This window comes from Hyaena hyaena, unplaced genomic scaffold (assembly GCF_003009895.1).
Source record: "Hyaena hyaena isolate Hyena2069 unplaced genomic scaffold, ASM300989v1 scaffold_336, whole genome shotgun sequence".
Classification (NCBI taxonomy): domain Eukaryota; kingdom Metazoa; phylum Chordata; class Mammalia; order Carnivora; family Hyaenidae; genus Hyaena; species Hyaena hyaena.
Genome location: NW_024080969.1, coordinates 1,038,280 through 1,065,561, shown reverse-complemented (window position 1 = coordinate 1,065,561; position 27,282 = coordinate 1,038,280). Strand labels below are relative to the sequence as shown.

Genomic DNA, 27,282 nt, shown 5'->3' with positions numbered 1-27,282 from the left:
AAGAACTGAGGGAAGACTTCAAAAGGGACATCTGGGAAAAGGCACTACCTTCATCAGTGATTCTTAAGCTTGAGTGTGTATGAGAACCTGAGGGCTTTTTATACCACAGCTTTTTGGGCCCTACCCATGGAGTTTGATTCAGTAGATTTAAGGCCTGAGAATCTGCATTTCTAACAAGTACCCAAGTGATGCAATGTTGCTGAATAACACTCTGAGAACCACTGGCCTACATAAAGGGAAAGACCAGAAGAGAACTTCAGAAACAAAGCAGATTCTCCACCAAGCTACTGGTGGAAGAAAGGATGGAGGGCAGAAAAGTGCAGAAATAAAATCTCAGTGCTCAAAACAAGCTGACTTCTTGCTCATGGTCAAATCAACTAGGGTGGGTGGGTGGATGGTAAAAGGAGGACCTAGTCCTATTCACTCAAAGATCCAACTGACTGAACCTTTATCATCTTCAAGTGGCTTCCAGTCATCCTAGGTGCAGCCATCCAACCAGCAGATGAGAAGGGAATGGAGGAACATGCGAGAAATTTACGGAAAAGGCCTGAAGTTTTACATCCATACTCCACTGCTAAGGACTTAGCCCCATGGCTGTATGCAGACCCAAGAGGAGTAAAAAAATGTAGACCCTAGCAGGGGAGCCACATCTTAAGGAACGAGAATCTCCAGTACACTATCCAATAGTCTCTGCTACCAAATCCCCTTCCCACTGCAGGCTTCCAGCCTTATCAAGTCTTGAGTATAGCTTTAAAGAAAATGTAGAGCTCATTACATAGACAATTACAAAAATGATTGTAATTAAAAATGATCAAAGGATTTATTATCTGAGTGGGGAAAAAATTGAGACCTATCCAGGGTAGGGACAAGGAGCTCAGATAGTATGTTTACAGAAGCAATAGAGAGGAAAAACAAAACTGCTGTTTTATAACTCTATAGGGTTCCTCTCTTTTAGCCTGTTCTACTACTTTTTTAGAGATCAAGTAAATTTTTAAGCAAAATAAATCTAAAGATTTTAGAATTTCACATTTACTCGGCTGTTATCCTTTATTTATCTATCATTCTTAAAGCAAATGGCAAATCTACTTTTCAAAGATGAAAGCCTGCTATTACTGAGGATATCTCCAACATTCTATGCAACTCCAAAACCAGGAAAGTTTCACACAATTGAAGCACTTTGCTTAAGGCGATTACCCTTAATGTATGCACACTCATTTGCCTATGTTTGTCATAAAGTGAAATTATGGCCTGTGACATCTCATCATTGATAAGGCTGGAGTCAAGCCATGTACATGACTTCTAGATAGATGTCTTTTAAGACTCTTCGAGAACAAATTAACCAATATATGCCATTTACTGAAAAGGGAAAAGCAAAAAGAAAAGGAAACATCCTTCATGGTCTTTCATTCATTTCATCAATGAGGACACACAGGGCAGCATCTTTCTCTATAATCTGGTCTCTCCTGTGACCTGAATTTTCTCTTTGCTGTTCACTCTGTCCAGTACAATTGTTGCTATCATCAGCATCCATTGGTTCAGTTTTTACTCTCATCCCTGCTTCTGAATGGGGTAAATCATCAGGCAAAGAAGCCAAGCAATTCTGAATCATCTCAATGACTCGTTCCAGATGTTTCTGAAACCGTTCAGCTGTTTCAAGGCGTTGACGTTTCTGCACCTCCATCATGACTCTCAAGGTCTCTCTTGCTTGGTGGGGTCGGTATTCATTTATGAGATGATGCACATGCACAAAAAGCAGCTTAAGATCTTCTAGCTTCTCTTCTCGTTTTATACTCCCAGGACTCCTTATCAAGATATCTAAGAGATCTAAGAAATTAATAAGAATAGACATATTGAGTTTTCTCAGTTCTTTCTTATGATCAAACTGCATAGGATGAAGCCGCTCGATGCCCTGACTTTCTAAAGGGCGAATGATAAGATCGTCACATTGGAACTGATTGCCAAACATCATATAACTGTCTTTTATTGGAGGTGGGGGCTTGGGAGCCAGGCCTTCCTGAATGTTTTCATCTGTATATTCCTTGATGTACTGCATTGGAGGTGGTGGAAGGGCACTCACTTGTTGTGGCTCACCCATTGCGGAAGATCAAAAACCTATGGAAATAAACCAAAGATTTAGAATAGAGCTACAAAACAAACCTGTCACATTGTGTACTACAGACAGAGTATTTTCCTTTTCTTTCCTTGGCTATTTGGGGCCCAGGACAAAATGATCTCCTTAGTGTCAAAAACAACAGGGGAAGGCTGCCATCTTTTTCTAATTAGCATTATATCTTCAATCATCCAACAACTTTTCCTTCTCTGGTTAATATTTTCACCAGCACATCAGTATGTTTGCATCTATAAGTAAAATCTGGATTCCTCACCAGTTATGCCATTTCTCTGCTCCTCTCTATAGCCAAATTACACATGCTATCTCCCCATCTCATGCCACAATCACTTTTGTTTTATATTAGAGATTGATCTCCAAGAGCAAAAACTTACTTATAAGTCTAATAAATACTTTGACAAAATTAATATTGCTATAAATTCAGACAGCTGGAATCATGTGAGCTTCTTTGATGAAATGATCCAATTTCATAACTTTTTTTCTGCAATGTATGCTACATTTTTTTATGGACACAGTAACTTTTTACATCAACTACAGAAATTCAAATTCAAATGTATTCTCTAAGGCCACATAACCTCTAAATAAAGGCTGTGTTTTAAGCTTAGGTATATGATAAAATGAGAAGATCCTGAGTGCTCATTTAAACTGATCATATCAGATTTTCAAGGTATACCACCACCATCCAACACCAAAGATGACAAGTAATGTACTGGAGGCAGTTTTACACTGGGAATTTGTGAGGTGGTAAGGACAGCTGTGGAGCAGCCCTGAGTTTCTACCGAGTCACAATGGTGAGGATGCTGCTGCTGAGAATAAATGAGGCAGTGGTCAAGGGCATCATGATTTTATTGTAACTTTATCAACTCCTAATTCCCTGCTTCTGCATATTCATTTCTGTCATCACCCATTTTGGCCTCAACCTACTAACTCCACAAAAACTATTCATCAAGGTCAACAACAATCACCACACAAGTAAATCCAATGGATGTTTTTCAGAGGTGATTTTACTCAATCATTCCTCAGCATTTTCTTCTTTTTCAACACGCTTTCCTTCTCCCTTGGCTTCAGTGAACCTACATTTAGGTTTCCCTTCTACCTCACTGCCCACTCCCTCTCAGTCTCCTTCAGCGCCCCTACTCCATGCAAATTTTAATGTTGGCGTGCCTCGGAGGGTTGCTCTGGGGCCCTCTTCTCACTCTAAAGTAGGGAATCACAAACTCAAGTGCCAAAGGGAAAGAAAAGGCAAGCAACAAAAACAGTGAAGCACTCTGGGGTGAGGATTCAGATGAATTAAGCACATGCATGCCAGATCTCAAAGCCTCCAGTTCCAGCCATTAAATTTCATGTGAGAATGAAGAATCATTGCTCCTCAGTTTCCTGATTTCTGAAAAGAGGGCAAAAATCCAGGTTTTATGCAGACTCTCTCAATTTTTAAATACTGATAATTATTTCCAGGAATGCCAAGTTCTGTGGAGTCAAAAAGAACTTACCTACAACAATATTTGTGGTCTGCAGGCCAATAGTTTTAGATCTCTGCTTTATATTCTCCCTTGGGTAATCTCATTCAATTCTATGGCTTTTAACACCATTTCTATCAGCGGTTCTCAACCAAGGGCAATTTTGTCCACTAGGAGACATATGGCAAAGTCTGGAGACATTTTTACTTGTCCCAACTAGGGGATAGGGTGCTACTGGCATCTAATGGGTAGAGGCTTCGGACATTGCTAAACATTTACATGACAGCCCCAGCAAAGAACTATCCAGCCCTAATAATGTCAGTATATTGTGCCAAAGTGGAGAAGCCTGGTCTATGATTTAGGACTCTCTACTTTCTACCTCCGCTGGACACTGCCTCAGCTTTTTCTGGATGTCTCATTAAGCATTCAGACTTTAAAAAAAGAATTACCTCCACCTTCACTATACTGTTCTTCCACTGATAGCAACGTCCCACATTCCTTCTCCCCATGTCCTAGCAGTACTGTCTTCAATATTTTTACACTACTCTTTTACTATTAACTATAACCTCTTCTTTGAGTCTTTCCACATGCTTTTCTTCCTGCTTCAGGCAATAGATTGAAATGTCACCCCTAAAGAAAAACTCACTTGCTTATTCATCAAAAGCAGATCCTACCTTCCTTCTTTTATTCTCTGAACTAGTATTTCATTTCTCTCCCTGACCAGACTACCAGCTCCATAAGAGGAAGCACTCTGTCTATCATAGTTCTATGTCCACAACCTTGTACATAGAAGCTTCATAAATATTTGTTGAGCAGCTCCAAATGAATGGGAATTTGGAAGTAGGTACAAACATCCTCAGTGTGTATTCACGCTTTTGACTGTTTACTGCTTGTCTGATATGGGACGATGAGTATCCAGGGATGATGATTATGACAACAGATAATATATGAGACATACTATGTGCCAGACAGTTATAAATACTTTTCTCATGGTTATAAGCAAAGCTGCTCTTTCTGTTTTGGAGAGGAGACCATTGTGGCTCAGAAAGGTTGAACCACTTGCATAACATCACAAAGTAGTAGAGAGAGGGAGGATCCAGAAGCTAGAGACGTCAAACACTACACTATACTATCTTTCAAAGATAAAAAAAACACTACCTCCATTCTAGTTGCTTACAATCTATCAAGGAAAGAAGACACAAAAATAACTAAATCACTAACTACAAGTTTTAAGACTACCACAAAAGACTGACAGATCAAACTACCAGAAGTAAATCTAAAAATTCCACAATGGAAAATACACCATTAAGCAAAATGAAAAGATAACCCCATTCTTCTGGGAGAACAATGCAAGTCTAAAAATGAGCAAATAATAGCAATTTTATTTTGACTTTTTAAAAACATATTTTCTGGCTCCACCTCCACTAGAAAGAAAGTACCAGGACTTCAGGAACTGCCTGTCTTGTTCACAGCTCTACCTCCAGCACTAGAAGATAGGTCAAAAAAGGTCCAACAAAGGAATTTTTTTAAAGCTTTTTTTTAAAAAATAGAAAAATAGACAAAAGAAGACAAGGAAAATGCAAATGCTGAATAAAAGCAGGAAAATATTCAGACTAGTACACTTTTTTAAAAAAATGTTTAATGTTTATTCATTATTGAGAGTCGGAGAGAACGCGAGTGAGGGAGGGGCAGAGAGAGTGAAAGACACAGAATCCCAAGCAGGCTCCAGGCTCTGAGCTGTCAGCACAGAGCCTGATGTAGGGCTCAAACCTACTAACTGTGAGATCATGACCTGAGCCGAAGTCGGACGCTCAACCGACTGAGCCACCCAAGTGCCCCCAGACTAGTACAGTTTTAAAAGCAAATTTTAAGGAATTTCATCTAACAGACTATCAAGATTTCAAATATCCCATGTTCAATAAATATTACACCTTCTGTGACAGGCACTGGATTCCACAGAGGTCACACTCTCCTTTCTCCCATTTTCTTCAGTGTCATCCCAGCTTCAGAAGCAAGCTCTTAGCTATTCTGGCCCTAGGGAAACCTGTTTGGAGGAGAGGACCCACCTCAGTTCTCCTAGAAGCCATCCTCACGACCACCACGTAGGTAACACTCTTGGCTGTTGAGCCAGTACCACCCAAGAGAATATGGGGCAATTCTCATACACAAATATATATTTGGAATTTAATTTAGCAGTATCAAAATTTTAAATGCTGATATTCTTTGAAGCAACAATTCTACTTCTAGAAATTTATTCTATGCAAATATTGGCACAAGTACATAAACTTGTGTGTTAGGGATGTTTAATGCAGCGCTGTTTGAAAAGAGTAAGGAAAGTGGAAATAACCCATGACTTCATCAATATGAGGGGTGGATAAGATATTTCTATATAAGGCGGTCCTAAAGGAAAAAGGGGTGAAATTACATGGAATGGGAGGGTTATAAACACTGTGTACCGTTTCGCTTACAACGCATAATGGCTGACAACAGTGGTAACTTTTTAAAAACCAATATAAATTCAGACTTACAGAAAGTTGTGCGAAAAGTACAAAGAATTCTCCATATTCTTCACCCAGATCCTCCAAATGTTAACATGTTCCCCCACTTCCCTTATAACCACATTACTACCAAAATCTGAGAATTCGCACTGATCCGGTGCTCCAAAATCAATTTTAGGCCGCCCAGGTTTCACGCCACTTAAGCCATTTTCCAAAGGCCAACTATGTGACAGGTACATTTTGTATCCTCTCTTAGTCTTCCTAACAATTCTGAGTTAAGTACTATTGTCAGTTTCATCTCAGAGAAGAAGATCCAGAGTCTCACTGAAATGAAGCGTTTGCACCAGATCAAAAGACTAGCAAGAAGCACAGCGGGAATTCTTATCCCAGGTCCTTTTGGCTGCAAAGTACCAGCTCTCTTAAATCAGTAAACGATGAATCTTCTAACTGTACAAAAGGAACTTGGCATATTACAGAAACTTTATCCCTTTTCTAGAATGAACTTTTCAAAGGCACTGTCTTTAGTAAATGCAGCACCAAGCGTTACAGACGGTATCAGATTTAAGATCCACCTTCTAGTGTTTGTTCCACGCTGGGGGCTTTACCAAAAAAGGAAGGTATTCCAAGATCCCACCCCTAGACATAGGATTCATTTCGCCTACCGCGAATGGGACCTCTAGAATGTAGCTTTTTTTAAAACCTCCCCCGAGGGGCTCCTGGGTAGCTCAGTCGGGTAAGCCTCCCACCCTGGCTCACGTCATGATCTCACGGCTGGTGGGTTCGAGCCCCGCTGAGCTCAGAGCCTGGAGCCTGAGCCTGCTTCGGATTTCGGGTCTCTTTCTCTGCCCCTCCCCTGCTCACACGCGGTCTCTCTCAAAAATAAGCAAATAAAATAAAACCTCTCCAGTGGGATCGGCGACCCTCTTCCAGCCTCCTCCCCCACCCCACCCCCGCCCCCCGGACTGCTCCTGCAGGAGGAAAGGCAGAGATGGCCATTGTCAAATGACACTGGCCGGGAGGCCAAAGGAGTCGCCTAGGCCACACAGGTTAGCAAAACAGCAGCGAGGGCCTAGAACTCTTGGTCTCCCAACCTGCAGTCCGCCTCCGCCCCCCTAGACGGAGGAAGGGAGCCCTGAGCCCGTCAGGCCCAGGGCACCTTCCGCCCGGCTCCCCAACAGCAGCAGCAGCGAGTCCCTGCTCTCCTAGGGACCCAGGAGAGGAAGGTAACAGAGAATACTCCGGGCCAGGCCTCCTCCATTCCCAGGCCGCCCAGAGAAAACCCCGAGGTCCGGAAGGAGAAACGCACGCGGAACCGAACCCCAAGCCGCCTCCGCCCACTCACCTCAGCTCAGGGTTTACACGGGAGCCGCCTTCGCCTCCGCAACCGAAATCCGGCTTCCGGCCACCTCCTCCAGGAAGAAGCCACTGACTCTGTCCCTTGATTGGCTGAAAGTGCTGTCTTTTAGCCGAGGCCCTAGTCCCGCCTCAGACCAAAGTCTTGCTAAAGCGCCTGTGCATATCTCCCGCCATTCGGCTGTGGAGTTGCCTGAGAGATTACGAACGAGCGAGAATGTGCTAGTACTTTATGTCATTGAAAGTAACAGCTGGTAGCTCCGTTCCTTTTCCCCTTTCCTTTCCCTTTGTTTTAAACACCTAAACTTAAACAACTCATCCATGTGCCTTATGTAAAAGTTAGAAAATGCAGATAAGCAGATATTTTTAAAAAATTATATCTACTATAACCCCACTGTTGAAAATAACATTAAAATTTTGTGTTTGAATTCTATATGCTTAATTTTTAAACTGGAGATATTTGTGAACACGGTTGGGAATCAATAAGATATTCTCAATTTTCATTTCCTCACTGACTATTCACATATATTTTCATTTAGGAATTCAAATATATCTAATTATATTTCCAGGTAACAGATTAACAAATTAAAAAAGATATCAGTTAAAGATTGCTTTTGGAGGTTATTTTATAAGTCACACGTTTATAAATTTGTGGGAATCTCACAGAGCAGATGGGACACAAAAAAATAAGATTATTCTGATCAAAGTTCTCAACTTTACATCTTTAAGATTATTTGACTTCATTTTTTAATAAAATTATGGGGTTCCAAGTATATACAAGAGTAGAAAGAGCAGTGTACTGGTCCTCCACCTTCAACGAGTATCTACCCATTAGATCTAGACATTATTTCATTTCAACATATATCTCTAAACTAGAAGGACTCTTATTTTCTTCCATAACCACAGAACCATTATTTCATTTAAAAATAAATTAGCGGAGTGCCTGGGTGCCTTGGTCAGTTAAGCGGCTGACTTCGGCTGAGGTCATGATCTGGTGGTTTATGAGTTCTAGCCCCACATCAGGCTCTGGGGTGACAGCTCAGAGCCTGGAGCCTACTTCTTATTCTGCAGGTCCCTCTCTCTCTGCCCTCCCTATCACGCTCTGTCTATCTCTCAAAATAAATAAATGTTTAAAAAATGTTTTAAATAAAAATAAATTAGTAAGTATTTAAATCATCAGAATCAAGTCATTATTTGGCTACCAATAATTTCAGTATCCAATAAGCCTTCATGACTGGCTGATATTTCATTTAATTACCTTTTAATCTAAAAGTTCTATTAAGTAACAAAAATTCAACCCAGTAAATTTTAAAGATCTAATTGGTTTTATTAATCTATTCATGAATTGGACAGAATCCCGTCTAGCAAGTAAAGGAGAACTCCAAAGATTTGTATGAAATGGAAGATTTTTATAGAAAAGAGTGTTGGAACAAGGAAGTTATTAGCAGAAGAGAGGATTGTTTCATACAAGGTTACATTCCCTTAGGGGGAAGAGCAGGGGCCTTGTTGTGAAGATTACTTCATCTTCCTTTGGGAGGTGGGGGGTAATGGAGAGGATTCATGTGATTGATAGATTACCTCATCGGTGCTGACCAGAAAATTCCAGATTGATTGGTTTAATATTCCACTCCTAAAAAGGTTAAATCTGCATTCAAGTCTTGGTTTGCTGTCCTGTGACACCTGACTCCACGTTGGGCCTGTGGTTTTCTTTGTAACAGCCTTCCCTATCTCAGTTGCGTCCCTTCCCCCCTTCCCCAATTTCTTTTTTTTTTTTAATGTTTTATTTATTTTTAGGAGAGAGAGAGACAGCGTGAGCAGGGGAGGGTCAGAGAGAGAGGGAGTCACAGACTGAAACAGNTTTTCCATATCTCAGAATTTATATAGTTTTTATAAAGTCTTGGGTTTGTTTATTTAACAAACAAAATATGTTATCATCTCATCTATGCTAGAAGAGCAAAATATAACAGGCAGATTTGCATAGGCCACAGACATAAGAAAACTGAGCTTTCCCTGACCTTTCATTGTTTTTTTTGTTTTTTTTTTTTTAATTTCTAGGAGAGAGAGAGAGATACAGCGTGAACAGGGGAGGGTCAGAGAGAGAGGGAATCACAGACTGAAACAGGCTCCAGGCTCTGAGCTGGCAGTCAGCACAGAGCCCGGCGCGGGGCTCGAACCCACGAACCGTGAGATCATGACCTAAGCGAAAGTCAGACGCTTAACCGACTAAGCCACCCAGGCGCACCCCCCTTCCCCAATTTCAATGTATTTGTTGAAGAAATGCATTCACTTGTAGGCATATCCCAATCAGACTTTTCTCTCTTACTAAAGCCAATGTGGTCTACACCAGGGCCTCCAGTGGTCATTCTTAGTCCTCATTTTCTTCCACCCTCAGCAACATTTGGCACATTTGATCCTATGAATTGCCCCGAGACTCAGCTCTCACTTCTTAGTGGGATCTCATCCAGGTGATAATATCCAGGTGACACCCAGGCCCTGGCAACACACTCTTCTTTGTACTCAGACCCCCTTATCCAACAGTAGCACACATTTTTACTCCATTGCACTTCACTCAATTTCAAAGACTCAAATCTAAAGATTTATCTGTTAGTCCTCTTTCTTCCATATGCCATTGAGACTATCATACCTGACTTTTGTATTAGTTTTTTAAGAATAAGTACAAGTCCCAAATATAACCAACTTTCACCATTCCCATTGCTATGGCCCTAGTCCACGCCACAGGCTGGACACCAGACTTCTGAAATAGCTTTCTAAAAGGTTTCCTTGCTCCCACTTTCATCTTCCCTTAGCCTATTTATCACAGTCTTAACATATAAGACAGCTCTGACAACTCCTCTATTTGAAAATCTCCAAGGTTTTTGATCACATTTACAATAAAATATAATGTCCTCAAGTGGCCTATAGAAGGATGTACAAAATCCAGTCCTTGGCTGCTGCCTCAGTATAATTTCCTGCTATTTTTTTCCCCCATGCTCACTCTTCTCCAGCTACAGACCTTTTTTCTTACCCTCAAAATTGTCGCTGTAACTCCTGCCTCAGGACCATTGCATTTGCCTGGAACTCTTTCCCACCTATATTTACATGCCTCAGTTTCTCACTTCATTCAGGCCTTTGTTCAAATGTGACCTTCTCAGAGAGGTCTTTCCTAGTCACTCTATATCAAATAGCAAGTTCCCTAATTATTCTCTTGGGGGATGCCCCAAATCCCTTCACTGTGCATTATCCTTTCTTCATAGAACTTATCATCATCTAATATCGTATTACATAGTATATTTATTTATTTTCATTGTCTTTCTTCCCCACCAACATACAAGTTTCACGAGTGCAGGGCCTTTTCTTCATTCATTGCTGTATTCTCAGCACCTACAATGGTGACTGAAATTGGCAAATGAACGTTTATTGTATAAGTAACAACATTAATTTAATCATCATTTTCAAATGAATTCACAGTGGGACATTAATGGATAAACCACAGTCTATTTAGCTAAAACTCCTTTGTATGAAATTATCTTCCTTTAAATGTTTGCTATTATTAATACACTTGGATGAACATCATGGTGTGTTCTGTTTGTACACATGCCCATTTTTTTCCTTGAGATAAATTCCTAGAAATGGAATTGCTGACCCAAGGGTACAGTGTCTTTCAGGTAGCAGCAGGATCAAAGCTAGAATCTAGAACTCTTGACTCTCAGTCTAGTGTTCTTCACAATAAACTACACATAAATAATGGTATGAAATTCATATTGTGAAACAGCTAGTGAAAATACAGCATGTAAAAATATTTATGTGGCTATATTTTGAGAATCTGAAAGGAAAGTTTACTCCTTAAAGATGCTATTCTACAGCTTGATGAAGAATATGTCCATTCGACAAATCTTTATTGTATATCTACTGTCCAGGTGCTGTTCTAGAAGGTAAAAAAGACAAAGCCATGCCTTCTAATGGAGAGATACATAGAGCAACAAGAAAACAAATAAGAATTTCAGATAGTGATAGGGCGATGGAGGAAAAGAAAATACAATATAATGTGATAGTTATGTGGTTTGGGGGTAGCTACTTTATTGAGAGTGACCAAAGAAACCTCTTCCACAGGTGACTTTGGAGCTAGGACATAAGTGATGACAAGGACACAATCATATAAAGCCCAGCAAGGTAGCAAATACAAAGAGCCCAAGGCTGCCATGATCTTCCAGAGTTAGAGACAGAGAGGGCCTTTGTGCTCTATAACTAATGAGCATTGAAAGAGTGGTAGATGAGGGGTGGAAACAGGCAGGGGTCCATGATTACTGACACCTTGCCTTTAGGAGCTTGGTACATTATAAAAAACATCATTATTTATCATTTGAGCCTAAATGGCAGCAAAAATATTTTCTCTATTCTGTTGATTTTTTAGGTTAGTTTATTGAGAAATAATTTACATACAATAAAATTAACTTCAGGTTAATTTCAGTTCAATGAGTTTTAGCAAATATGTACTGTCATAAAACAACTACCACCAGAATTAAGATATAAAATACTTGTATCACCCCAAGCAATTTTTTGTGCCCCCTTTGTATTCAATCCCCTCTCTTCATCCCCAATGCCTAGTGACCATTGATCTTATATGTTGTTATGGCTTTGCCTTTTTCAGAATGTCATATAAATGCCAACATTTAATGTGTAGATGTTTCATGTGAAAACCTTTGAGGTTCATCAGTATTGTTGAATGTATCAATGGTTTGTTCCTTTTTACAGGGGAAGAGTATTTTATTGTGTGGATGCACCATAATTTATTACTTGTTCACCAGTTAATGTACATTTGGCCTATATTCCTATAAACATTCATATACGCATGTGTTTTAATTTATTTTGAGTAACTTCATAGGAATGGGATTGTTAGGCTTTATTATAGTTATCTGCTTAGCTATGTAAGTGTCAGTTTTCTGAAGAGGCTGTATCATTTTTCATGTTAGTACTACTAGCAAACTATGAGGTTTACAGTTACCCTGCATTTTCCTTTTAATTGTTACTTTTTAATAGTTATGTAGTGCTTTAATTTGTATTCCCCTAGTGTTGAATACCTTTTGTGCACCTATTTGCCATGTGTATCTTCTTTGGTGAACTATCTGTTCAAATTTTTGCCCGTTTTTTAATTGGCTTGTTTGTTTTCTTACTATTGCACTGTAAGATCACAGATGGACACACACACACACACAGAGGATATAAATCCTTTATCAGATATGGATTTTATAAATATTTCCTCCCGATATGTAGCTAATGTTTTTATTTTCTTAACAGTGTCTTTCAAAGAACAGAAGTTCTTAGTTTTGATGAAGTCCTATTTATCAACCATTGTCCTTTTATGGTTCATACTTTCTCTATTGTGTAAGGAAATCTTTACCTAACCCAAAGTCACAAAAATTTTTCCCATGTTTTCTTTTTTCTTTCCTTTTTATTGTTTTTCTTTTTTCTTTTCCTTTCTTCTTTGTTCTTTTTTTTCCCTTTTTTTCTTTTTCCACATGGGAGTCCAATTGTTCAACACCATTTACCCCGATTTAAATTTTATTGGTCCTACTACCTCTCTCATTAGTAGACAAGTTCATAAATAACAATCTCTGAGCTGATATTAGTCAGTTACATTGTATCTTTGCTTGTTAATCAGCCCAAGTAGAAGAAACAGAGTCTTGCTTAAAATTTTCATCTCCAGCCCCTTTATCTTCCTGCCATAGGATTTTTATCAGTTCATATATATTGTTTGTTCATATATATTGTTTAAACAACGCACCTTGGGTGAGAGTCATTACTAAAGCATTGTTCCCCTACTGTCTGCTCTATATTTTCAATTTGTAATCACAGCTTTTGTGTCGTTATCACTAACACAGATCTCAACTTCCAGACCTGCCTGTGGTAAATGGGGAGTGGGGGATGCCAGCAGTTCGTGGCTTGCTACAACTTTCCATGGCAGCAGGGGGCAGCAGTAACCTTGAAATTTGGGAACTATCCCCAGTTTACAGTGCCACATTTGAGGCACCACTGAGGGACAATTTCAGTTAGCTTTTGCAGGCTAAAAAGCTTTAAAAGGACTTAGAATCCTACAAAAAGGCAGGTAAGCCCTTTTGAATTATCCGTTGTAACTGCTACTGCGGTTCAAGTCTACATTTACATTATTATGTGAAGTTTCACCAAAGAAAAAATAGCCCTGCCATTATTGTAACTGTTTTTCAATCATCACAAAGTCTACCCCTTTCATTGGTTGCTTAATTTATTTCCTGCACACTCCTCGAAGAATCTGGGCTATATCCAACCCATTTAAGGTCCATCTCAAAAGTGCCCTTCTCCCGAAGGCTTCTCTAGGTTCGCCCAAATAAAAATGATCTCTGTACCCTCTTACAGCCTCTTCTCTGTACTTACCACACTTCTCTACCTTAAGTTGTAATTACCCACCTGCTCTATTTATGTGGTGAGAGCTTAGTTCCTGATTTTTCTGGCATCAGCTATGACATTTCCAGCATTGTCTCCCACATAGCCAGGGCTAAATATATTTCTATTGAAAGATGAATATTGAACAAAAGCAGAAGAGAGAAGAAAAACTCCATGTCTTCCGAATGGCAAGTGTATATAATTACAAGCTGCCTGATGGGTGCTTTTTTTTTTTTTTTTTTTTTTTTTGAGGCAGGGGGAGGAGTGGAGAGAGATTCCTGGGAAGGCTCCATGCCCAGTATGGAACTGACGTGGAGCTCCATTGCACGGTTCATGAGATCATGACCGGGGCCGAAATCATGAGTCAGACGTTTAACCAGCTGAGCCACTCAGGTGCTCCATAAACTGCCTGCTTTTGATATTACTTCCTATCAGGATAGGGACTAGGGTTAGGTGTGAGGCACTTGCCTCAGATGCAAAATTAAGGAAGAGGAGCAACACTCAATAATCAAGGTAAATAATATTTAAACGCAGTACATTTTCGGGATAAAAAATTAAGGCAAAAATCCATGATGGATAAAATATTATATTTTTAAATAAAGACAGGATCAGTAGTTCACATGCTATTATTTTAAAGAGGAGAGGTCTTTCTGTGGGGTTCTATCATTCAAAGATTGGAATTATTTTCCTAAAGTCCTGGGTGGCAATACGCTCTTAGACAGATTTTTAGAGTTTAATGATGCATTTGCATTCTAATAAATTTGTTCATTCTCTATTAAATATTGCTCATCTACTAAATGGCAGCTATTGTCCTAGAGGCTGCAGGGATAGTGGTTCAACCCACTACAAGCCCAGAAGCTGCTTCTCTGCAGTTACCTGAGAAGGTCTTTATCCACTTGATTCTACATTTTTCAAGTCCAAAACAAACTTCTCTTAGAACCTTGGGCCTCTGAAAGACAGATACAGATTTTATTATTTCAGACCCCCATGGGATCCTGTATAGTAAAACCTTGGATTGTGAGTAACTTGTTCTGCAAGTGTTCCGCAAGATGAGCAAATATTTCTCATAAATTTCAACTTGATAAATGATAAATTGTCTTGTAATACAAGTAGTATGTGATGCTGAACATCACATGATCACAACTGAGCCAATGATTCTCCTGTCTCTCTGTCTCTGTCTCTGTGGGATTGTGGATGATTGTCTCCCATGCACAGATGCTTGTTCTCAGGCCACGGTGTTTGGCAGAAATCAGTGATTTTTCAGAGTGTTAGAAGGTGCCCACAACTGGCACTAATGTATTTTCTGACATTTCAAAGAACCTATGGACAGTCCTTTGCTTTTCTGTACAAGAGTAAGGTTAGGAATGCTTTGCTTCATTCTAGGTCAGGCTGCCTGCAGATAGAGACCCTTTCCTCTGCTGTCTTATTGCCAGTCACATTAAATACAATTTATGACAAGAGTTTATTAATACTGTACTGTAGTCAATATCCCTGTGAGCATATACAATGGCTCCCATACAGAAAAAGGTTGAAAAGAAAGTCAGTAAGAAAGAGATGATTGCGGTGGAGGTTAAGAAGGAAATCATGGAGATTTCCTGGGGTGCCTGGGTGGCTCAGTCGGTTAAGCGTCTGACTTCAGCTCAGGTCATGATCTCACGGTTCATGCGTTTGAGCCCTGCTTTGGGCTCTGTGTTGACAGCTAGCTCAGAGCCTGGAGCCTGTTTCAGATTCTGTGTCTCCCTCTCTCTCTGACCCTTCCCTGCTCATGCTCTCTCTCTCTCTCTCTTTCTCAGAAATTAAAAAAAAAAAAAAAAAAGTCCATGTCTGCATCTCATTTGCAGAGAAGGAGGAGAAAAAGGCAGAGGAATCCCTCACTTCATTTTTTAAAAAAATGTTTTATTTATTTCTGAGAGAGAGACAGCATGAACAGGGGAGGGTCAGGGAGAGAGAGGGAGATATAGAATCTGAAGCAGGCTCTAGGCTCTGAGCTGGCTGTCAGCACAGAGCCTGACACAGGGCTTGAACCCACGAACCGTGAGATAATGACCTGAGCTGAAGTCGGACACTTAACGACTGAGCCACCCAGGCATCCCAGGAATCCCTCACTTCAAATGAGATTGGGGAGATGTGTAAAATGTGGGAAACAGTGCAAAATTTTGCAGAAAGGCACCGTCTAAATAAGGCTGTAGCCGTGTGAGCAATAAGTTTAACGACAATGCAATGTTATATTTCTGTGAAATCCTCAAAAAGGAGGCAAAAGCAAGTGTCATTGGATAGGTTCCTTATTAAAGTTGCATGAAAAGAAAAAGATTCCATTGAGCCAATAGAGATCAGTGATTCTGCTAGTGGTTATGAAAGTCATCCTATGTAATAATCCTCCTCTCTTGTCTCCCTCAGACCAGCCAGAAAAGTTTTCAAAGGTAAGGGCAGGTTAATTTATTTTTCTTTATATTTTGTATTTTATTATTTTGTGTTATATTACAGTATTGTACTCATTTTTATATGAATATTTTGGGGTTGTGGAATGAATCACCTGAGTTTCCATTATTTCTTATGGAGAAATTTGTTTTAATATACAAATGCTTTGGATTACAAGCATGTTATCAGAATGAATTATGCTCGCAAACCAAGGTTTTACTGTGTGCAGACACCAGTCTTTGTGACTTATGTAGGATTTGGGTATCTTCTTTCTGAATCTACTGTCCTGTGTCCCCTTATCATCTTCCCCCAGCTCTCACACCTGAGTCCGAATTTGTCTTCCAGCATATGTTAACCTGGGCTGTGGAAACCTCCATTTGAATCAGAGTAAGCAGAGCAGAGAAAGCTCTGGCCTGATAGTCAAAAGACCAAAGCTCAACCAGGCTGGTGGATAACCTGGGGCAAGCCATATCTCCTCTCAGCAAAATGAGAATCTCAGGCAGAATCAGTAGCCTCTAAGTCATGGAAATGCTTTCCAGGTGTCCACTGAGGCAAAAGGCAGCCAAACTGGGAGGGCTTTAGCTCGTTCACCCCAGAGCACCTCAACCTTCATCTCTTTGTTTATGACGTTTCCATTTAAGGTTTCACATAAAAAAGATTTTAAAGGTCGAATTGTGCCAAAAGCTTGGAAATCACTGAATCATATGGTCTCTAAGTTCATTGTTGTTGTTTATTCTCAAGTTAGTTAACATACAGTGCAGCCTCAGCTTCAGGAGTAAAACCCAGTGGTTTATCTCTTACATGTGACACAGTGCTCATCCCCAAAAGTGCTCTCCTTAATGCCCATCACCCACTTAACACTCCCCCCATCTACCCTCATTTTGTTCTATGTGTTTAAGAGTCTCTTAGGGTTTTCCTCTCTGTTTTATCTTATTTTCCCCTCCCTTCCCCTATGTTCATCTGTTAAGTTTCTCAAATTTTCACATATGAGTGAAACTTATTTTGAAGACTTGACATTGATTAGTTCTGTTGGTTTCACCTTGTGTATGTATTGTTGAGTATATACAACTTAAAGGAAGCAATCTCACACATTTCAAAGTGCATGTGAAGAGTCGCGTCCAATGGGGAAAAAAAAAGCTTTTCTTTCCAGGGTTCAGGAGAAAGCTCTGTAATTCCATAACTAAAGAGCTCTGTAAGTCCAATTTTTAAATAGATTTTATTTTTTAGAGCTTTCAGGTCCAAAGGTTTAGAGTTTTAGGCTCATAGCAAAATTGAGTGGAACGTGTAGCGTTCCTACATAACCCTTTCCCCCATCCACTCATAGCCTCTCCTACCATCTACACTCCCCACATTGTTACAACTGATGAACCAATATTGACACACCATTATTACACAAAGTCCATAGCTTACATTGGAGTTCACTCTTGGCATTATATGTCTATGAGTTTTGATAAATATATAATGACATATATTTACCATTAGAGTATCATATAGAAGTCTTACTGCCATGCAGTGCCTGGGTGGATCAGTTGGTTAAGCATCTGACTCTTGATTTTGGCCCAGGCCATGATCTCACGGTTCATGGGATCAAGCCCCGCATTGGGCTCTGCACTGATAGTGTGGAGCCTGCTTGGGATTCTCTCTTTCTGCCTCGCTCTCTGCCCCTCACCAATTCACATACGTGTATGCATACTCTCTCTCTCTCAAAATAAATATGTTTAAAAAAAAGTTTTGCTGCCCTTAAAGTTCCCTGTACTTAAGTTGTATGTCATATAGTTGGAATCATACAGTATGTAACCTTTTTAGATTGGCTTCTTTCACTTAGTAATATGCATTTAAATTTCCTTCATGTCTCTTCATAGTTTGATAGCTCATTTCCTTCTATTGCTGAATAATATTCCATTGTTCAGATGTACCAGAGTCGATTTATCCACTTACCTGCTGAAGAACACCTTGGTTGCTTCCAAGTTTAGGCAATTACGAATAAAGCTGGAATCCATGTGCGGGTTTGTGTGGACATGTTTTCAACTCCTTTAGGTAAAACCAAGGAGCACAGTGCTGGATCATATGATAAGAGTGTGTGTGAGGCACCTGGGTGGCTCAGTCGAATAAGCTTCCGGCTTTGGCTCAGGTCATGATCTCACAGTTCATGAGTTCAAGCCCCACATTGGGCTGTCTGTTGTCAGTGGGGAGCCTGCTTGGAATTCTCTGTCTCCCTCCCTCTGCCCCTTCCCCCCTAGCTCTCGCTCTCTCAAAAGTAAGTAAATAAAACATTTTTAAATAAATATGTAAATACATAAATAAATTCAGTGTGAGTTCCTTCTGTTTCTTAGTATGACAAGTGATGTTTTGGTGGAAGCCTGGATGTTTTTGTATTATGTTAGGAGACTCTGGGTCTTATTTAAACTTCTTTTAACAGCCTTTCTCTAACACTACTCCAGCAAGGGAATGGTGGAGTGGGAGAAGGGCACCATTTTGTTACTGATATAGAAGTCCAGGTGTCCTACTTGATCTCAGTTCATATACCAAAGATAGGAGGTGCTTCTCTTTACTTTCTGGCAAAGTTAGATTTCCAGCTCCCTACATGGTCTTCAGTGATAGGGGAATGAGTGGGGATGAGCTTCTTTACCAGCTGGTGGATAAAAGCCCTAGCTCCTGACTTGCCATTCTCTGACACCACCCAGTGGGAATATTCGGACACCTTGTTGCAGCCTCATGAGGATGTTACTCTAGACTCCCCACTTGACCCTTGTTTGCATGGGTCGTGGGGGGTCAGGGAGCATGGTTTATTCTGTGATGTGCAGCTGAGTAGTTCTTGTCTAAAATCTTTCCTTCTTGGCTGCACTTTTCCTGGTCTTTTGACTAGAGAAATAAAAGGTTTTGTTGGGACTTTTGTTCAGGATTACCAGCTTCTTCTGCAGCTCCAGGCCTGGAATGTATAAGGCAAAAAGAAACCCGGGGAACTCACCACCATGTTGTATCTCATTTCCTGCAGTCCTTGGCTGATCTGTCTTCTTCTTCCCACATTTCAGAGTTTTCAGAGTCTTCAGAATCTTCATTTCCAGTGAAAGGAATAGGGTAAAATATGTCTACTCCATCTTTCTGGAAGCAGAAGTCTAACTGGTCCATTTTTTACTAAGCAATGAATTATCAAGGCAATTGATGGGATGTTTCCTTCTTTTTCATATCTACATGTTCTAAAATTTCTAAAATAGAAACAATTTTGCAACAAGGAAGTGTATTTCATTTTTAAATTATTTAAATTCAAAGCCATGTATAGTGCAATGTACCCTTATTGGCTATCACCAACCACAAGGTTCGTGGAGTCTGGGAAGGTGATCACAACACATTACCCTAACACAGTGTCACAGGCTATTCTCCAAGAAGCAGATTTTGAGATGGCATTTTGTGAGAGGGATGGTAAGGACTGCCCCTAAAATCAGCACCTGTGGAAGAAAAGGAGGGAAGCAGGAGTGCACTTAGGGTGAAGCCAAGCTCCTATGCAGGCTCCATGGGGAGCTCTTGAGCTAGGATAGCCCATGAGTTGGTCTGTGTTGGGATAAAATGGCCAGATCTTCACACTCCACACTAATCGATTTTTCCTGTGTGCTCTGGAAAGTGTTACCTTGGGTGAGGGAGTTCTCTGAAGCAGAGACAATTTCCAGACTCACTGTCACTGAAGGCTGTCCACATAGCACTGTCAGCAGAAGAGGGAGGGGCGGAGGTGTTACAAGTCCTTCACTGAAGGAATGACTACCCCAGGTGGATATTTCAAATGGAAATGTACCTTTCAAAACATCCCCTCCAACCTCTTCATTTTATGGATCCTGTGGCAAAAGATAGGAAGTAACAGGTCGTCACATATCATCAACAACCTTGTCCCCCAAATATTTCTCTTTATAGCAACCACAAGGCCCTTTACAAAGTGCAAATTTGATGAAGCCAATCCCTTATTTAAAACATTTCAGTGGCTGGCCATTACTCTAAGGTCAGAAGTTAAAATCCTTCACATGACCTCAAAGCATTGCATGGCCCGTTCCCACTGTGCTCTCTAGCATCTCTCTTACCACTTTCACCCTGCCAGCCATGACACTGTCTTCAATATTTTGAGACTGTAGCACAACTTCTGTCTGGAAGACTCCATTGGATCACAACAACCACATGGATGACCTTATTTTGCTGTTGGCCAAATATCCCTTTCCCATCTTTCGTATGTATGTGTATGTACCAGACTTTTAATTTAGGATGCTAGTTAGTAACCAACCATCCACTGCTTCATCGCACTTGCAGCAGCAGAATTGCCATGGTGATGAGTATTGCTATCAAAAATACTGGTTTTATCATGTACGGTGTATTGACTTGATTCCCCAATTGATATCTCCCTCAGGAGGAAGAGGCCTGTTGCTTTGAAATACGTAAGTATTTATGCATGAGTCTTTTGATGAACTGTCAAGATAGAAAAGGAAATGGGGAGAAAGTGCCTGGCAGAGCACGTTGTGGTGTGCAAGTCCCAGCCTCTACTTTACTTTGGTGGCATTTGTGTAAATCATGGGTTGGCTCAGCTAACACCCTGCATGGTAGACAGATGTAGTTTATATTAAGAAGGCCCTCGGAGTTGTATGAGTAGGAATGCAGGCTTATAGAACTAGACTAAGAGAAGGACAAAAGATAAAGCCATGGTCCACAGAATCACGAGATTAAGGCATCTGTGTCTATGATAATTGAGCCTCTGGCATAGCATAAATGTGGACTCTGAGTGCCAGGCTTTGCAATGAGTTCCCCTTTATCTCTGTCTCTCCTATACCCCAGACCCTCTCACATTCCCAGGAGGCTTCTCCAAAGCCTCTTTGAGGACATGCCTCTTTTTCTCCTTCTACTTGTACCCACTGCTTCAAGAGTCAATGCCAAGAATTCCTTAATCCCTAGCATCTATTGGTCTTTGTATATCAGAAATCACAAGGGAGGATTTTCCAGCCACCCATCACAGCAACTGAGGAGGACTTCCCCTGATACCCTCAAGCCACCACTCCTGCTGAAGTACCTTGTTTCTCATCTCCCCCACCTCTGCCACACACATTTGTTCTACATACATTGGAGACAATATCCCCAAGTTTTACTGAAAACCCAGCTTCCATCCTAATAGACACGATTGTTAGACAGGAGAATGCAAAGGCCGAGTGGATGACCTCCAGACTTACACCAATATATAGGATTCTCAGAATCATTTTTCTCAAACCCAACTTTTATCATTAACAATTTAACGATTTACGTTGGTTTGTGAAAATTATTTATAACTTTTTTTAAATTGAAAAGACTATGTAATTTTTTTACAATAGGCATTTTTTAAATTTATAATCTCACTTCTAATGTAAGATGATTTTTTACTTTGGGAATTATTTTCCACATGCATGTGTAATTTACACAGTTCATTCATACACAGCATTTTAAATTATTCTATTAGTTCTTAGGGAGGGAGGCAAACCACAAGAGACTCTTAAAAACTGAGAACAAACTGAGGGTTGATGGGGGTGGGGAAGAGGGGAAAGGGGGTGATGGGCATTAAGGATGGCACTCGTTGGGATGAGCACTGGGTGTTGTATGGAAACCAATTTGACAATAAATTATAGTTTAAAAAATCTGAATACAAAAAACCCCCAAAACTTTATTTATAAAACCAGGCAGTTGGTAAGATTTGGCCCTCAGGCTTCCAATTCCTAATCTAGATGATAAACTTCTCATTCTGATTGCCTACAAATGCTGCTACACCCCCTTTACCTCTCAATTATCCCAAGGGGACAGGAGTTTTATCTTTAGTCTATGGACTGGACTAAATGTCCATATTCAGTTACCTTTGGGGAAGAGAAAGAAGAGCATAAGGATATGGTAGTGGTGATGCTTTCCAACCCATTATCTATGACTTGTAGCCATAGTCTTGGGGAAACCAAAGGCAGAAAGGGGTTGAGGCAAAGCATGACACTCATTTTGGCTCTGCTGGTCATGGGTGGGAGGTGAGGTTCTGTTTGACTGGATGCTGGGGCCTCAGGCTGCAGCATAGTTCACATCACAGAAGCCAATGTGAGGTCACTACCAGGCAAGGGGATATAGACATTCAAACAAGATAGCATTTCTTTTGGAGTTGTATTATTTCCTTTATTAGAGAAAGCTGGAATTGACTCTAGGGATACTTCCCTGAGGCTGGGTCTCCATTGCAGCTTCCTGTCTGGTCTCCTATTTAAATCGATTTAGCTTCAAAGATTATTGTCTCCAATGTCTCAGATGTCAGGGTACTACAGATCTCCTCCTGGGCATCCTGGGTTTTCTCTATCTTGGTCTCTATGTTATGCTTCTCTAGGGTCTTAGCCATGAAGTCTAACTCCCTATGATGTGTTGTGGCTGCTGCTCTTGAGCCAGGAATGACTTTCAAGTTCTTGAAGAAAGAGCTAATTTTACTGGATTTCTTACTTACAGTACCTGAACTGTTTGCAGATTTGATCTTCCCCAATTTGTGAGCTGTCCTTGACTCCTTTGCCGTGGAGCTGTGGCTGCCACTCTTGTGAGAGTGGTGCCCTTTCTTTCTTACATGGCTCTGCCCTTTCTCCTTTCTGTCATCTCTTTTGTCATGGCCCGATAGGGACCGGTGGGAGGATGATTTCTGCGTCGACTTTTTCCCTCCTGTCCTGTGGTGACGGGAACTTTTCCTACTGGAAGTTCTGTCTTTCTTTTCTCGTCTTTCTTTTTTTCCCTTCTGGATTTCAGCACTGGGTGGGGAGACCTTCTGGCTTCCATCCCGTTCACACATGTAGCCTTCGCTCTGCAAGGTTGAGACGAGGGGTGCTGCTCCTGGGCCCCCAGCTCTTTCTGCAACGGGTGTGCCAGTCACTGATGCACCTGCAAACACCACACTCATGCTGCTTCCTGGGGAGAGACTGGCAGCTCCTGTCATTACAGTGGAATTACCTACTGAGGACGTGCTTGCAGAGCCCAAGGCCACGTTCGTACCTTCTGAGGATATATTGACAACCCCTGCAATGGCCTTGCTGGATCCACTTTCTCCTGGGCATTCGGCGGTGGCTCCAGCCAAGGCCACTGTGCTTACCTGGCCTGGATCTACAGCCTTGGTTGCTGATATGCTCAGAGCACCGGAGGAAGGCCTCATTCCTGCCCCTGCCACTGCCAAGCCTGTTGTAGCGCTTGTTCCTGTCCCCACTACTGCCACACCTGCGGCTGACCTGGATGCTGCTCCGTCGGCAGTCCCTGAAGCCTTCGGGACTTCAGGTGAGCCAGGCATTCCGCGGTGGGCATGATGGACTCCCTCTCCCCCAGTGTAACCAGAAGAGCTTGCTCTAGACACCTCACGAGGCTTGTGAAGCCTACACGCATCCTGATCCCCTTCTCCATGGAGCTCTGGGGTCTGTGTCAAGGGGAGGAGAAACAGGTAAGAGAGAGATGACATAGTGAGACTACAACTGTCTGCTTCTTTCTCAACCTGGAGCTGAACTACAACCCAAGTGCTTATAACTAGAAGGACCTTCAAAATCATCAAGTCTATGCTCCCACTTGATGCGAGATCCCACCTACATCACCCCTGTCAAATGGTCACTTGGTTTTGCTTAATGCTCCCAGCACCACGGGAAGCACTCATACAGTTCCCCATCCTCATGTATTTTTATATTATATACATGTGTTTATATCTCTGTGGGACAGACTCCTAGACGTAGGGTTGCCTAGGCCAAGGGATCCACACATTTTCCATTGTGCTGGCTGCTAAAACTGTGCATGTGCAGACACACATGGGTTGTCCTGATTTTAATCAGCATGTGGTAGTCACAGGGATACAGAAGGAAAGACTTCCTAATTGTTAACAGTGTTCCACAGCTGATGAGTCTAACTGGGTTGGAATAAGTGTTCAAGAAGAGATTAGACAATCAGGATGCTGTGGAAGGAAATAACAACCCTGAGTGTGAGACCAGATCAGCCGTTAGCTAAGGTCTCTCTGAAATTCAGCCCCGTGGGACAACTCTGAGACACGCTCTGAACCTCCCCAGTGTGGTAAGTCCCGTAGTGGTAGCTCATTTGACCCTGAGCCTATTCAAGTGGAACGCATGTCCCAGGTGAGCCTCAGAGAGCACCACAGGTTTTGTGGGACTAGCTGTGAGGTGCTCTGCCAAAGCCCCCTGCCTCATTTGCTCGAGTCTCCATTGATGCTTACCACTAGGCTTTTGTCATCCTCTAAGGGCACTGGGTCCCCAGCCTGCAGTGTTGGAGTACTGCTGCAGCTATCCACTGGTGGTCTGAGGAGATAGACAAGTTTTTCCCAGTAGGAAAAGAGGTCTTCTCGTGCATCTGAAGAGGGACACAGCTGCAGATAGAAAGTGCGGCCCGTAGCCAGCTTTAGGCGCAGCTGCTGTTTCTCGCGATCGTGAACGGAGATCTTGACAAACTTTAAGGGAAGCAGCCTGGTGAGCTCTAGGGTCTTCGTGGGCTTGCGACATCTCCCCTTGGTGGTCCGGGTGTGTCTGGCATGCTCCTCACAGACTTTTGTCGGTCGTGCCAGTAGCATGACATCAGGTAGTGGGAGGATGGGGCTGGTGGATGCGATGCCCACAGTCACCATTCGGACACGGTTGTGTACATCAATCACCTCTCCTTTTTTGCTGATCTGGATAAAGTCACTTTCGAACATAGGTGCATATTTGAAAATGTCATACTCTCCTCCCTTGTACAGTTGTCGCTGCAGTTCCCCCATGGAGGTATTGAACACACCCATTGAGCGGTAGCTGTGGGCTGTGTAATAAGGTAACAAACCCTCGCTGCTCACCGTTCTCTTCATTTGAGACAGCTCCACCAGCCACAAATCGAGTCCTTGAGAGAGAGAGGGAGTGAAGGCAAATGCCCATCTCCCTACAGGGCTCTGCCTAAATCTCCTCCCACCACCGCATTTGTCCTCCGCAGTCCTTTGTGACCTGTTCTCATCACACACCCCTTTGTCCCAGCCTCCAAGCAGCCACCCCCTTGGCACAGGGTCACCAGTCTCCCTCCCCCCTAAACTAATCACCGCCTCCCTAGGAGAAAGGCTGACCCTACCAGGGTGTAGATGTGGGTAGGCTGGATAATCTTTCTAATCAAAATGTGGGGATGCACAATTTATGAAACCATTCTGTTTTTGTAAATATCTGGGTTGTTTTCAGTTTCATTGTTATTACACATATTCCTATAAAGATCATCTTCCTACAAGTATTATTATATATCTGCTACATTATGCCCTGGGGACAAAATCCTGGAAGTGGACTGTGTGCTTGCTAAGGCAGAGACCCCGTTGGGACTGCCATTCTGCATGCCCCCAGCGTGCAGCACACCGCTGACCGGCACTCAGAGGTAGTTGCTGAATAAATAGTCAAAGGGGCTACTGTTACCTGTTAGGACCAGGGTTCCAGCTGCACGGTGGTTTCCAGGGTACAAAGGCTTTTCTCACCCATTTTCTCATATAAAGGAGGTGACATTTGAAAACCACTGTTTTGCAGTGATGAACTAAGGCTCAGGATTATCTTGCTCTGCGTCAGAATGCAGGGCTGGATTCCATCCCAGGTCTTGTGACTCAAGTCAGGACTTTATCTCTGCCTCGAGCAGCATGGCTCACCATTAGACGCTCATTCTGCACCAAATATGGAATCATTCACGGTTAGCAATCTGCGTGGGGACTTACTGGGAACCACGGGAATTCATAGAGGTCTTGAATCACCATAGGATTTCCCGCACTGGTATGTCTGCTGCTTCGCTCTTGATGTCTACCTGATAAACCACTGATGCTTCATTTCTTTGAAAAGCTCTTCAGAGAAATTATGGCAAAGATGCCTTTTTAGAGGTTTTCTTTCTTTTTTGTTTTTTCTTTTTTTTAACTTTGTATAGGTGATGAATCCAAATTTCCCTCCCCCAGTTAGAAGACTACTTTTAAAATTAAAATATACCATCCAGAATCACCCATTACCATGTGGAGGTCTTGAAATAAATTTCAACCCCAAAATGTTCTTTATATCCCTCGTGACTACCACAGTCCCTGATACACTGTTGCCTTTCAATAAATGTTTATTTCCTTGTGGTCATTGAGATTAATTCCTCTATTTGTTTATTCAACAGAATTGAGCAAGTATGAATTTGGGGACCAACTTGAAAATGGAACTGCAAAGATAAAGGTCTTTACCTCCAAAGAGCTAAACTGTTTTCTTCTAGATGTGAAATGACTTCTCCAAAAAAAAAAAAAAAAAAAAAAAAGAACAAAGTGGCTTCTATTCTAAGGAGACAATCACTAAAAGTTGACAATATCAGGTTTAAAAATAAGAAATTGGGCTTTTCTATATTATACTCAACCATATGTTCTCACAAGTTTATTTCCAATGAATGATTAATAGGGAGAGAAATCATAAATCATATTATTAAGAACTTACAAGCCAGGTATGTTCCTAACCACTTCACATTCTTTTAAATCTTTAATCCTCACAATAGATCCATAAATTGTAGGTACAACTACTCTCCATGTTTTATAAAGGAGTAAAATCAAGGCTAAGAGAAGTTAAAAGAGCTTCATCAAGGTCACAAGAGATCCAAAGCACGTGGAAGTCCACATTCATTTAGTTAATATTATTAAGTACCTACTTTGTGCCAGGCCCTGCTAGGAGTGCAGCAGTGGACAACATAGACAAATACCCTTGCTCTCAGAGTTTGTATAAAGACAGTAAATGAGTCAAATATATGGTATGTCCACTGATGATAAGTGTTATGGAGAAAGATAAAGTAGGCACATGGGATGGGAGTATGTGCAAGGAAGGGGGAGCTGGAGATGGTGGTCAACAAAAGCTCAATGAGAAGCGATATTTGAGCAAAACCAAAAGGAGGTCAAGGAGGAAGCTAAGCAGACCTGTAGGGGAGTAGCCTCTCAGTCAGAAGGAAGAGCAAGGGACAAGATTCTGAGGTAGGAGTATCACTGGTGCATTAGAGTATAAGTTGGTTACAGTGA

The 27,282-nt window shown here is 41.5% G+C and overlaps 2 protein-coding genes and 1 long non-coding RNA gene across 4 annotated transcripts; 1 reads left to right on the top strand and 2 right to left on the bottom strand.

Moving 5' to 3' along the window:
- Positions 1-795: 795 nt before the first annotated feature.
- On the bottom strand, positions 796-7,486 carry MED7 (mediator complex subunit 7). Of its 2 annotated transcripts, none has more exons than XM_039249470.1 (2): positions 7,426-7,486; positions 796-2,112 (listed from the first exon to the last, which is right to left on the bottom strand). In XM_039249470.1, exon 2 carries the CDS (start codon positions 2,093-2,095, stop codon positions 1,394-1,396), a length of 702 nt encoding a protein of 233 aa, XP_039105401.1. In that variant the 5' UTR covers positions 2,096-2,112; positions 7,426-7,486; the 3' UTR covers positions 796-1,393. The 2 variants fall into 2 exon arrangements, with proteins under 2 accessions (XP_039105401.1, XP_039105402.1); XM_039249471.1 differs by lacking the exon at positions 7,426-7,486 and adding an exon at positions 7,175-7,355.
- On the top strand, positions 4,196-22,501 carry LOC120243338. The gene is made up of 3 exons (XR_005531272.1): positions 4,196-4,208; positions 18,614-18,617; positions 22,429-22,501. It is a non-coding gene; the product is annotated as an uncharacterized LOC120243338 (long non-coding RNA).
- FAM71B (family with sequence similarity 71 member B) lies at positions 22,446-25,179 on the bottom strand. The gene is made up of 2 exons (XM_039249468.1): positions 24,481-25,179; positions 22,446-23,682 (listed from the first exon to the last, which is right to left on the bottom strand). Exons 1-2 carry the CDS (start codon positions 25,099-25,101, stop codon positions 22,504-22,506), a joined length of 1,800 nt encoding a protein of 599 aa, XP_039105399.1. The 5' UTR covers positions 25,102-25,179; the 3' UTR covers positions 22,446-22,503.
- Between the last annotated feature and the right edge of the window lie 2,103 nt (positions 25,180-27,282).